The sequence below is a fragment of the Cynocephalus volans genome, chromosome 3 (assembly GCF_027409185.1).
Source record: "Cynocephalus volans isolate mCynVol1 chromosome 3, mCynVol1.pri, whole genome shotgun sequence".
Taxonomy (NCBI): Eukaryota; Metazoa; Chordata; class Mammalia; order Dermoptera; family Cynocephalidae; genus Cynocephalus; species Cynocephalus volans.
This window is the reverse complement of record NC_084462.1, coordinates 119,650,926-119,664,843: the sequence shown is the minus strand read 5'-3', so window position 1 is coordinate 119,664,843 and position 13,918 is coordinate 119,650,926. Positions and strand designations below refer to the sequence as shown.

General features: G+C 35.2%; 1 protein-coding gene across 3 annotated transcripts in view; it reads right to left on the bottom strand.

Annotated features, from left to right (window-relative positions):
- The window catches only part of LOC134371803 (signal recognition particle subunit SRP54), a 67,281-nt gene that overhangs the window by 36,685 nt on the left and 16,678 nt on the right, over positions 1-13,918 (bottom strand). For all 3 annotated transcript variants that reach the window (XM_063088654.1, XM_063088649.1, XM_063088648.1), the window contains 9 exons: positions 12,080-12,184; positions 9,471-9,537; positions 9,335-9,392; positions 7,454-7,604; positions 6,221-6,369; positions 5,664-5,764; positions 5,051-5,137; positions 1,951-2,024; positions 1,648-1,756 (listed from right to left, as the gene is read on the bottom strand). In XM_063088654.1, the coding sequence (XP_062944724.1) occupies positions 1,648-1,756; positions 1,951-2,024; positions 5,051-5,137; positions 5,664-5,764; positions 6,221-6,369; positions 7,454-7,604; positions 9,335-9,392; positions 9,471-9,537; positions 12,080-12,184 (901 nt within the window). The remainder of the gene's footprint in view (positions 1-1,647; positions 1,757-1,950; positions 2,025-5,050; positions 5,138-5,663; positions 5,765-6,220; positions 6,370-7,453; positions 7,605-9,334; positions 9,393-9,470; positions 9,538-12,079; positions 12,185-13,918) is intronic.

Below are 13,918 nucleotides of genomic sequence, written 5' to 3'. Positions count from 1 at the left end.
AGAGGCAGTGATGGAGAGTGTGGACTCTCAAGCAAAATGCCTAGGTTTGAAGCCCAGTCCTTGGGCAAATTACTCAACTTCCCTGTACCTCAGTTTCCTAATCTGAAAAAGGCAGATAAGAATAAACTATCCCTTAAGAGTTGTTGTGATGATTAAATAGGTTAATATATGTAAAATGCTCAGGACAGTGCCTGGCACAGAGTAAATATGCTACATATGGCTGCCATAATTAAGTCTATACGTAACAAATTTTTGTAGTGTTAAAGACGGAGATGAGAAAGACACAATCTTATTTGGGTCACTATGAAAGCCTGGAGCTCAGAAAAGAGGTAGAGACTACAAAAAAGTAAGTAATAAGTCAGCTAGTTGATAAGTACAGATATGGATGAATTATTCAAAGAAAATGAGCAAAATGATAAGTAACACTGGCCAAGGACAGAACCCTGGAGCATATATTCATTTAAGAGATGGGTTGAGAAAGAGACCAGTGAAGAAGACTGAGCAGGAATAACAAGAAAGGTAAGTTAAGAGTAGGGAGATGCTACAATGGAAACCAAGAAAAAAAAGTGATTAACAACATTTAATGTTGTAAAGGTCAAAAAAAACAAAAACAAAAACAGACTGAAAAGTATCCACTGAAGAAGACCAGAAGGAAGTTATTGGAGATCTCTGTGTGATCTACTTCAGAGTAACGGCGGGAACAGAAGTCAGATTTCAGTGGTTTGAGAAGAATATAACCTTTCTCTTTAGAAACTTGACTGAAAAGAAACACAGAATAAAAACTAGAGGGAGAGGTCAAGCCAAGAAAATATGAACTTAAGAATAATCATGCTGATGGAGAAAAAAAATTAGTAGATAAGGAGAGACTGAAGCTACAGGAAAAAATTTTATTGATAGAGGTCCTTGAAATAGCATAAACATGATAAGAATAGTTTGTGCTTTTCACAATCTCATAGCTAAATGAGTCAAAGGTTGAGGGAATTCAATACCAAATTTTCTTTGTGAGGTCAGAGGTCAAGCTGGGCAAGTGGTAGAGTAGAAGGCTTAAGAAAGGATGATAAATATTTGGCATAGCTGCTGGGTGAAATGAGAAAGGATGCTAAAAACTGAAAGAAAAAAAAAGGAGTCATGGGACTAGAAATGCTAACAGACTCAGGACCAGGTAAAAGACCTGGAAGAACAGGAGGTAGTGATAATAGAAGATTAGAGATCGAGCACTACACTTCTGGAGAAGACTGAAACCTTGAGTATTTCACAGCAAAAGAAGTTTGTACGCATTCCCAATGTATGTTAGCATATTAAAGCTCTGAAGAGACTTATAATAAATAAAATTATTTAACCTTTTAAACCCAGCATTCCCTCAAATTTGACTAGAGATTTCCCCTTCTAAATTATTTCTATCAACATCATGGAGAACTAGTGTTTCTTTCCTGGGAACTCATTTGGAGAAGCACTGTAAAGATGTTTCATTCAGTGATGAAGTCAATCATAACCGTTTGAGTAAGAGCTTTTAAGCTACTACAAATCTACCTAAAAATAATCTTTCACTCTAAATTTTCCCCCATATTGTCCACAGGAACACTGTGCAATTCTCAACTTTCTATATTCAGAACAATGTCCCCAAAGTCAAGTCATCTACCACCTTACCTTGATCATTCATACTGTCCATTATTGTCATTAATTTCTTTAGCCTTGCCATTGACTCCTGTTCATTTCCTTTGCTCATAAAATCTGTTCCAAAACCAGGAATCATCCCCTAAAATAGATTGAAACATAAAGTCAGCAATAGTTTAAGATTAAATGTCCACATATAACTATTGGCTTTCATATTGACACTAAGTATTAAAATAATATTTACACAAATATCAAAAATAATTAAAGCAAGTGTATCTTTCTTAAAAATTTTAATGAAAAACAAAAGGTACTAGGAAACGTTTAAGGACAACTAACCAAGATCTGGCTGAAGGGGCCCATTTTCATGATATTTTGAAATTGTTCATACATGTCTCGCAACGTAAACTGACCTGAAATACAATATAAATGATTCAGATATATTAGAGAATGTACATTTCCATTCAATAAAACTAATCTGTTCCTTAATTATGGATTCATCGTGATGCACACTTACTTATAAAATATCCAACCATAAATATTCACTGGGCAGTTACTATGTGCAAGATGATAGAATGAATCCTATGGAGAATAGACACATAGATCCTATCCTAGAGAAGCTTATATTCTGTCAGAGAAGATGGACATACACAAACTCACGAGAAACTTGAAAACAAGGCACACAAACTACAACAAGTAGGATGACTAAAACCAGAAAGCTTGATAACACCAAAAGTTAAAGAGGATGTGGAGCAAGTAGAACTCCCATATACTACTGGTGAGAATGTAAAATAACAAAAACACTTTACAAGATTATCTGGAATTTCTTAAATAGCTTAGCTGTCCATGAATAGAAAAACAGACTGTGGATGAAATACTACTCAGCAATAAAAAGAACAAACTTACAAATACATACAACTACATGAATGAATATCAAAAATATTATGCTGAGTTAAAGAAACCAGACTGGGGGTGGGGGGAAACATACTCTAGGATTTCTACAATATGAAGTATTACTGGGAAGGAGCACAAGCAAACTTTCTAGAGTAATGGAAGTGTTCTGTTTCTTCATAGGATGTGGGTTATTGGGCATTTGTCAAAAAAGATGGAATGATATCCTTAGGATTCAAGCATTTCATTGTATGTAAATTAACCTCAATTACAAAGAGAGAGGGAAGAAGGCAAAGGAGAAAGAGTATTAATCTATTTATGTCCTAAGACAAAAATAGAAAAGGTACTTGGCTTCAGTCATTCTGAATTTGAAATGATAGTACAATATTGTAAAAGAAATGTTATAGAAGGCAGCTAGGAATACAGAATTAAACAGTGGAAGGGAGGGTTAAGGCTGAAATACACATTTAGCCAATTATACAAAAGTGATAATGGAAGCTATGATAATATAGGAAATCCACTGTCATGGAACTCAAGTGAAGAGTTTAAAAATAGAAAGGTCATTACATTTGGAAATGAGAAGGCCCTTGGTGACCTAAGAAATGAGTAGACTATTAGGAGAAGAAGCAAAAATGCAGAGACATAGGGAGAGAGCCAGGAGTCAGTAAGTAGACAGACTAGGAATATACCACCCAGCTTGGTAGTGGTAATAGAAGCAGTGCTAGGGTTATCAAGATAGAGGAAGGCAGGGAAAAAGAATCAGGCAATGAAGGATAAATTCATTCATTCAATAAATATTTACTTAAAACCTACTTGTGCCAGACACTGCAGTAGGTCCTATGAACATAAAAGATGAAGAACACAGCTATGGACCCTACCTTCACCTTCAAGCAGGGAAGACAGACATCAAATAATTGTGATGCATAATACAACAATTAACTATGGGATGTGATGGAAACATGTATCAGAGGGTTCTAACAGTCTAGGGATCATGTAAAATGTCCCTGAAGAAGAACATTTAAGGAGAGATATGAAGTAGGAGTAGGTGTTAGCCAGCTTGGCCAGTGGAGAGGAGGGTAAAGGTAGGAAGAAGAGAGAATATATCCAACAGGCAGAAAGACTAGCAAAGGCAAAAGCCCAGAGGTGAGAGACAGTAAAGTATATTTGAGAAATGGAAAGAAGTTCAGCATGGCTGGCATACAGAATGCTAAGAACAATGCCAAAACTTAGAAGATGTAGGCTAGACAGCAGAATCATTTAAAAACGTTCAAAAGGGAATAGGAGGCCACTGAAGGATTTTAAGAAGGGTAGTAATGGCATCAAATTTGTATTTCTGAAAGATCATTGTGCCTGTGGTATAAAAAATAGATCAAAGGGAAGAGCCCAGGAAGCTGGAAGATCCATTAAAAGACTTACAATAAGCAATCTAGGATCTATTGAATCTTACAATAATTCATCTAAGAGATGAATTAGCATAGTTGCAGGGCAGCTGCAGAGAAGGGGGTGGAATGGAGATATTTAGGAGGTAGAATCACTAGGACTAGTTGATTGATGGGGAAAGAAGTGTGCAGGGTGAGGAAGAAATAAGAATCAACACCACCACCCAAGTTTCTGACTCTGGCAACAACACAAATGATGTTAACATTGATTGATGATAACAATGGGGTGGGAGGTTAGGATGGGAAAAATAAGAATATGATGAATTTGAAGTATCTATGGAACATCTAAGAATAGAGTAGTAAACATACTGATATATGAGGCTGAAGCTCCAGAGAAAGAAGATGACCTAGAATAATCCCTGAAAAACACTAACATGTAAGAGAGAGGTAAAAGCACAAGTACCTGACAAGATGAGCGAGAAAAAGCAAAGAGGAAGAGCAGTAAGCAGCCACAGGAATTAAGGGAAAAGATCATTCTAAGAAAAACTGGAATGATCAATAATAATATATGTTGAGAACTTATAATGTGCTGGACATTTTCCACGCATCAGCTAAAGTAATCTTCACAACCACATAAAGTAGTTAGTACTATCTGCTTTTTTTGAAATTGAGACTAAGAGATTACAAAAAGTTACACAGCTAAAAAATATATCAGAGATACAAATCCAGTGATATATACTTCTCCATAGGAGTGGCCTTTCATGGGGAGTGAAGAAAATGTCTGCATGTGTGTGCGTGTGTGTATTTAATCTCATCCTTTTAAACTTTTTATATATTTTGTAATATATATAATGTATAAGAAAAGAAACAGATTAGAGGAGTGTGTTCTAACTTGCTTTTAACCTGTTTTACTTCAAGGAACTCAATGAAAGCCTTGATTTTAACCCTAAGGTAATGTGATTACAAGAAAGAAAATAAGAATACTTGATTCTGTAACTGCTCAGATGTCTGAGATTTATAATGATTTGCATATAAATTCATCTAAAATAATGAACACTTGAAAAATTGACTCTAATAATAGAAATTATCATTTCAAACTAATAATAGCCTTATCAAAAAGAAATCAAGGGAGATATCTGAGATCAAATGCTTTTTTGCCATTCACATACCATGTTTCAACTTCTCTATAAGTGCTTCATTGTCATCCAACTTCAACTCGTTGACTTTATCTATCAGTCCTTCAATATCACCCATACCTATAAGACCCAAAAAAGAAATATTAACCAAATAACAGTATACGTTGCTTTACACTACACAAAAAAACACATACATACATAATAACCTCATGAGGTAAGCAGGTTAGGTATTCTTACTACACTTTGCAGATGAGAAAACTAAAGATAGAGAGGTTAAGCAGCAGCAAAGAAGTGACAAAGCAGGGACTCCAGCCCAGGGCTTTCCTCCAAATTCCATGCTCTCTAACTATACCACCTTGAGACATTAGAAAAGTTTTACTGCCATTACAACTGCTATTACTACAACCACAGATTTCTGCATTGTGCTCTAAAACTTTCCCAAAGAACTTTCCATCTAATAGCGTATTTTACTACTCTAACCACACAAAGCAGATAACCATCATCCCTACTGCATTGCAGGTGAGGAAGATAAATCACAGAAGGAAATGATTTTCCTAAACCAGAGGAAAGGATTAAAATCCTAATCTGTCCGAAAGATCCATACTGATCTCATGGAGATTTTTCTGTATCTTGCCACTATACATACCAAGAAGTTTGCTGATAAAAGGCTGTGTTTTGAAAGGCTCAAAGTCATCTATATGTTCCCCTGTACCAATGAAAATAATTGGACTTTTTGTGGCAGCAACTCTGCAACAACAACAAAAATATATATATATATATAAAATAAACTCAAAAAAGAAAACAAATTTCCAGCAAATTTTCAAAGTTAGACGAAGGAACAAAATTCAAGTTTCCTTTCATTAGTTAGAGCTATATCACAGAGGCTCCAAAATTCTATTTCTATTTAAACTTCTTTTTTTTTTTTTTTTTTATTTATTTGTTTGTCGTTTTTTTCGTGACCGGCACTCAGCCAGTGAGTGCACGGTCAGTCCTATATAGGATCCGAACCCGCGGCGGGAGCGTCGCCGCGCTGCCAGCGCAGCACTCTACCAAGTGCGCTACGGGCTCGGCCCTAAACTTCTTTTATAGACCATATTAGGCCCACTATTGGAATATATTTTAAATGATCAATAAGAAAGCTACAAGTACACACGCACCTCACTTAACCCCAAGACATAGGACGATAACATCAGTGATACTCACGCACTGAGTGCACCACCTCCTTTTGCATGACCATCAAGTTTTGTCACTATTACCGAGGCTACATCTACTTTATCTTTAAAAGCCTTAGCCTGGGCTTCACAAGCCTGCCCAATGGAGGCATCCATCACATAAACAATGTTATCAGGTTGCTAGAAAGTTTAAGTAGAAAAGATACATATTTTTACTGATCTTAAGCAAATTTCATCATTAAAAGCTAGAGAACAATATTAACTATAAATAATTATTCAATCAATAAATATTTGTTGAGGGAGTACTATGTATTAGGTAACATCTAGGTCCTCAGGACAGAGGTAAATAAGAAAATCCTTGTCTTCATGGAACTCACATTCTGGCCAAAGGAAACACATAATAAATAGGCAAATAAACATTTCAGATGTACAACTAAAAAGGGATACAGAATATCAGTTCTGAAGTGTGGAAGACATCTTTAGGTAGGGTAGTCAGGAAAGGCCTCTCTGGAGGTAACATTTGAGCTGAGGCCTGAACAAATAGAAAAAAGTTATGCAAAAATTTGGAAAAATGGCATTCTAAGCAAAGAAAGAGCAAAAGTAAATCAGAAAAATCAAAGTAGAAGAGTATATACTGAAACCAAAATGAATAAAATAGACTGAGACTACTTCCCATAGATCTGTTCAACTCAGTCAAAATAACAGCATAACTGAAAAATTAATTTATTAGCACTAACCGGTAACCAAAGAATTACTGCCAAAACCCAATCGTAAAACATGGGTTTCTAATATACTCTACAGGTATCTATATAAACTGCTTCTTCTCCCCAAGTTACTTCCATCACAATTTTAAAGGAGAGACATTAAATGATTAATATTCTTAAATGCTTTATTTTGAAAAACATTCAAAATTCATCTAAAGTAAATGTTTCTAATTGAACTCAAATAATTTACAGAAAAAAAATTTAAAAGACATTAAAGGTTAATTCTTAAAGTTTTCATTTGCTACTTTTTTCTAATATATACTGAGGATGATTAAAAGAGAAAGTAAATTATTTTTTGATACTCATGAAAATTTCATATTTAACAGAGATCAAAAATGATGAGATTAAGTCCTCACTATACAAATAAAGGTGCCTAAAACAGAAATAAATTACTTGAAATTTGCCTTACAGGCAAGGAGTAATTTATATAGAACATAAAACTCAATCAGGTTTTATGATTAAATTAAACTAAGTCCTTAGTTACATCAAAAGCTACTTACAATAGCATTAGCAACTTGAAGCATTTCTTCAAACAAAGAGTCTTCTTGTTTGTGACGGCCACTTGTATCAACAATAATAATTTCAAAATTTTCATTTTTGAATTTCTCCACTCCTTCAGAAGCAATGATAACGGGATCCATTTCTGTATAGCTATTTAACGTGGACAAATGATTTAACAAAAACAATAGGAAAACTTCCAAATATTAATTTGAAAATTGTTAGTCTATACCTTTAATCTATTCTGAAAAAGCCAAAATCATTGCAATTTTAATTTAAAGGAATAAAATCTAGTAAGTATTAAGTATCGAAATCTACTTCTAGAGCAGCATAAAGCACTATCCAATTTTCTAATTACAAAACCCTGTATGATCCCACTGCATCTTTTTTGAATGAGTTGTGTTTCCTTCAAATTTTTTTTACATCTTCTTTAATAATTGAACTCACGTTACATAGTGTTTAATACCTGTTTTTCCATTTTGCCTTTTTGTAAGCACTTTATAAAACCATTAAATACTCTTGTTAAACAAATTATTAAATATTTCTAAAATATAACTTTATGGTTATACAATACAGCATTCCATTAGATAGCTATATTATCCTATATTAAATAAATGCCTTGCTGTGGACATTTAAGGTTTTTCCAATTTCTTGGTACTAAAAATATAGCCATTATAATTAGTACATAAATGTTTCTTTGAAATGCTATGACACACTCTGATATTGAGAATACTGGTTAAAAATTAGTGGGCCCCTCTGGCTTTGGACAATAGTTAAGTAATTATCAACTAAATTATATCATGTGCAAATTGTAAGCCTTAAAAATATAACTGTTGTTAGCTCACTTGGGAAAGTGTGGTGCTGGTAACACCAAGGTCATGGGTTCATACCCCTGAACCAAAAAAAAATGTTTATTAGCTCTAATGTTTAAAACTATATTAGAAATCATTTTTATCCTAAAAAAAATTCCTAACATTATTCTTTTATTTATCTGTTAGAAATGATCATTAAAAAACATGACTGAAAGAAAAAAAAAAAAAAACTAAATAAAGAACATATCATAGCCAAAGTTCACTAGCTTTTCTGGCCAGCCAAAAAGTAGAAGTCCTTCTAAGTAAAAAGTCCCTCAAATAAGTACTTCTAAATTCAATCCAGACTTGATTCTTTAAATTAATCATTCTAAGATGTACAGATTACCTAATAGAATAATAATGTATCGAGTAAGGGATAGCAATGATCAGAATCTCTACCTGAGGTAACTAAAGAATATAAGCCATTTTAGGGTGATCAAATCCAAATGTTTTTATATGATACATACTAAAGAAACTTATCCTGTGACATTTACCAGTGTGAATTCCAGAATTCACCAGAAGCAGAATGAGATAGGAAAGCATGCTAGGCAGGACAATAAGTACAGGCAGAGTCATGAACTAAACAATGTCCACTCTGATTTACCAGGCTGGATCAGAAGGATCAGATTATAGTAATACAAGATACTTAGGGAAGGGGGAAAGAGGAATTGGTTAAGGGACACAAAAATCAACTACATTGTATATTGATAAATTAAAATTAAATTAAATTATTTAAAGAGATAATTTATTAATTACACCCCTACTTTGTTCAAGAAAGGATTATAAATATATGTTAAAATGTAACCAGATAGCATAAAATAAAGTCCGGCAGGATGGTTTGTTACCTCAGTTGGTTAGCCTTATAACAGTACGGTCACAGTTTCAGACCCCATATCGGGGGGACACGCACGCGCGCGCGCGCGTGCGTCAGACAGAGATGAGGCATTTAAGTCTCAAAATAAAAAACAGAAAAAGAAAGAAAAAAAAAGAACAGGCAGTAAAAAGGAAACAAAATAAGAAATAGTTATCTACCTTCCATAGAATGGAATTCTTGCTTTGGTAGCATTCTGTTTTAGTTGGTCAAAAGCCCCTAGGAGATAAAGAATTAATGAATCTCAAACTTGAAAATAAAATTACAGAAAACAATTTCTAAATTTCAACACATTACCTGCTCTGAATGTGTCTGCACATATCAAACAGGTCTTCCAACCTTTCCTCTGGTAATAATATGCTAACTGCGAAAAAAAGATTTAAAAAATATATCATAAAATATAATAAATTATATGCACAATTTCTTCTATTTATCCTTATTATTTACCTAAAGTAAAACTGCTCATAATTCTCCTGAAAGTAATATTGTTAAAGATTTTTTTTTTTTCCTTTTTAAAAGTAAACTTTTTCTTTTGGAATAATTTTGGATTTACAAAAAAGTTGCAAAGATAGTCAAAAGAGTCCCTGACTATCCCTCACCGGCTTCTCCCATGTATCATTTTATATATCATGGCACATTTGTCAAAACTAAGAAATTAATCTTAGTACATTACCATTAACTAAACTGTAGACTTTACTTGATTTCCTCAGTTTTTCCACCATGTATTTTTCTTTATTTTTTTTTATTGAATTATAATTGATTATACATATTTTGGGGGTTCAATGTTGACCAAATCAATATTACTAGCATATATATTGTTACAAATCATACTTATTCTTTATGCCCCTTGTCCAATCTCTCCTTATACCCCTCTCCCTCCCTCCTCCCCCCATTAACCCTAGATTTCTTCACTCCTTCTGAAAGAGTAATGGTTACTTTGTTGATTTGTTGCCTAGATGATCTGTCCAATGCTGATGTTTTCAGGTTCCCCAATACTACCGTAGAGCAGATGCTTCTTCTACCACTCTAGAACGGGCTTTGTGAAGAGAGACATCCTCTTCTTTTCTTTGATCTCTGCTGGTGACTCTCCTTGTTTCAATGCACTCCAGCAGCTGGTGGACCATCTGCACGGTGGTTGTGGCATCTAGCTACTTTCATAGCAGCCATGGTTATTGTGGTGGGCTACCCACATGAAGGTGATGTTTTTGGCATGCTCCTTGGTGCCAGCGGTGTGCCTGGTGGTGGGGGTGGGGGGCTGGTCCCTGACTCCATGCCTCAGATCCCCAGGCGGGCCCCGAGGTGCTGGCGGAGTGCCTGGTTGTGGAAGGGGGGTCCGGTCCCCAGCTCCATACCTCAGGGCCCCATGCGGCCCGAGGTGCTGACAGCATGCCTGGGCTGGAACTAATTTTTTGTCCTTTGCTTACTTCTAAAATGGGAGTACTTCCTGTGGGGACCAGTACTTGAGCTGTGTGGTTTAGCTAAATTGCTGCTGTGCTGCTGATTCCCTAGGGAAGGCTTTCTGTGCAGCTCGGGTTTTATGGTTGACTTTATAGGTACTTCCAGCTCTCCAGAGACCCACTGCACCTGGGTTATACAGAAACTCTGGTCTGGGCCTGAGCTGTTTCATCAAACTGCACCGCATGCAATTCTATATTCCTGACCAATCTCCTCTGAGTTGTTCTTCACTGATTGGGGTGCCAGTCAGCTGTCCTTGCTGTGCCCCCATATTCCCCTGGTGGGCGCATCTCCCCCACTGCCCATGCTGCAAATACTTCTCATGGGGCAGGCTGTGCACCAGTCCCTTGCAATGACTCACCGGCCTCTGAGTGTCTCCTTTTTTCAGGTGTTCTGGCTCCTCACTCCTATGTGGGTCCACAGGAAACCTATTAGTTGTCTTGCTGCCCTGGTGGCCACCAAGACCCTCTTCTCCCCTGCCACCTCCAAGCTACTTCATCCAAAGGGCACAGCTGTGGCTTTTGCCAGCTCCTGCTCTGTGCACTCAATAGCTCCAGCCTTAAAGCAACCGAGGCATGAAATGGTCTGAATGGTTTTTTTCTTTCTCTCATCGTGGCTTCTCCCACCATCATGCACTCTGTAGGTCTCTACTCCTCTTCCCCTGAGCTCTAGAGGCTCCAGCTTGGCTGTTGTTGCTTTTTTATAGCTGTAAATTGATTGATTTCTGGGAGAGAGTGATGCTGGGGACTGTCTATTCTGCCATCTTGACTGGAAGCCCCAAAGATTTTTTAATACAGCAAATTTCTTAAAGAGTTTAAATTCTAATTATCATAGTCATATTCAAAGGATATAAAATAATCAAGTAGCCAATAACCATAATAAAAAAACATTAACTACTATTAATGTTAACAAAAACAAACAATAACAAAACCCTCTAAAAATAATCTTGTCTTTTTTCCCCCCATAAACTATAACATAGTTGAAGCTTATAGGAAAAAAAAAAAAAATCTGATAACATTGAGGTACCGAATCCTGGAAAATGAGTGGTACAATGAATTAAAAATTAGTATGAGGATATGCAAAATGAAGATCTGTATTATGCTGGGTGAGACACTGAAAAGGGAATCTTGAGCTATAGAACTTAAGGTAAAATTTCCACATTCTCTTTTCCAAAAATCATATACTCACTTCCTTAAAGTATAGAACAGTCTTTTTTTAATAAAAGAAATAGCATAGTTCTATAGAAGTCTACCATTCTTAAAAAAGCAATCACAAGAGACTATGAAATTTCCTCTTCCAATCCTACAAACTATTACAAAAACATAATAGGTACATCAAGTAACACAAAATTGTAAAGCAACAGTATTATAAAGCCTGGCTTTAACACAAAACTTGGTTTATACAAACAAACCTCCTATATGACTTTTTCTTTTTAATTAGGTATAATTTACCTTTGAACATGTTGTTGTTTTACCACTCCCTTGCAATCCAACAAACATGATCACATTCTGTTTTCCTTTAGTGGGTGTCCATGCTTTAACTCCAGGATCTACAAGCTACATGCCAAAAATAAAATAAAAATAAAGTCAGGCTAACATATGCTTACATTCAAAACCTCTCCCCTCACAATTTCTAAATTATAAAAATAATTTCAGGACATATTCATATAAAAGCCACAATACGGCTGGCCAATTAGCTCAGCTGGTTAGAGCACAGGTGTCAAGGGTTCAGATCCCTGTACCTGCCAGCCACCAAATGAATGAATGAATGAATGAATGAATGAATGAATGAATGAATAAAATAAAAGCCACTATAATCCTGCCATTTTAAGACAACTCTATTATTCCCCTTTGTACACAGAGTGAAATTTAAGAATACAAAATAATGTATTGTAGAGTCATAATCAAGCCTATTCTCCCAAATCAATTCAGAGATAAGGATCTCAAAACATTTTTTAGAATAAACTGGAGTGTGAAATAAAACGTGAGACCAAGTTTGAGCCAAAGGAGCAATTCACACCAGTGCTGCAGAAATATAATACAAAACTATATGTGCAGGTCACATAGGAATTAAAAAATTTCTAGTAGTAACATTAAAAAAAACTGACATTAATTTTAACATTTTACTTAACCTAATATATTCAAAATATCATCATTTCAACATGTAATCTATATAAAAAGATAATGAGATATTATACATTCCTTTGCCCATACTAAGGCTTCAAATCTCATGTGTAAAGTATTTTATACATAAAGCACACCTCAATTTGGACTAGCCACATTACAAGTGTTCAATAACCATACGTGGTAGTGGCTACCATATTGGATAGTACTTATGTCCATGTACAATTTAACAAATGTTTATTTATTAGCAAAATTACAAATTACATGTGGAAGACTTTCCAGGCCAAATATTAAATTCTCCAGTGCCAAAGATCTACTATAAAAAATAATCACCAATGTTATGACAGCCAGTGGACAATTAAGATTCATATTGGAATACTCCCCAAATTAACAAGCATGGGGCATTTTAAAAGTTTACTTAAAATAATATTTCAATTGTGAGTCAGTTGTTTGGAGCTTGAAACACATATCTCCATATGGTAATAAAACCATAATAGTAGTTAATGTCCTAGACCAGGGGTTGGCAAACTATGTTCAAAAAAAATTTCAGTGGAACACAGCCACACTCATTCATTTACTACTTTTGCACCACAATAGCAGAGCTGAGTAGTTGAAATAGAGCCCATGTGGCCCACAAAGCCTAAACCTTTATGTCAAAGTTTGCAAAGCCCACCCTAGACAATACCATAAAGGTTATATAATCCATATTATATCTGAATTTCGAGGAAAGACATGTGGTAGAGAAGAGGGGAAAAGAAAATACATTTTCTTATGCCTTTCTCAGGTATAGGCCTAGCCTTAGGCAGACTTCTGAAACAGGCAAAATCTGTCTTAAACATAAATCCACTCCCCTCCCTCCTAGACCCTTTCTGTACACTGATGCTACCCTATATTCTTATCCATTTTCTACATTTCATAGCAGAATCACTCAGCTCCCTATGAACCCATTATTTGGAACATATATGTTTTACTGAATAATTATTTTATAAATCTATCTTCTCCTCCTCCCACTCTTGAGAACAGCGGTTTTCAACTTTGTTTTTACAATTCCTTTATAATCATTGTCGTTCGTAAAGGTTAGCTGCAATGTGGAATCTGATACTATATAAATTTTCATATTCTGTTACATTAAAATCTGTGATTCTATCTTGCACTTTGAATGGATAT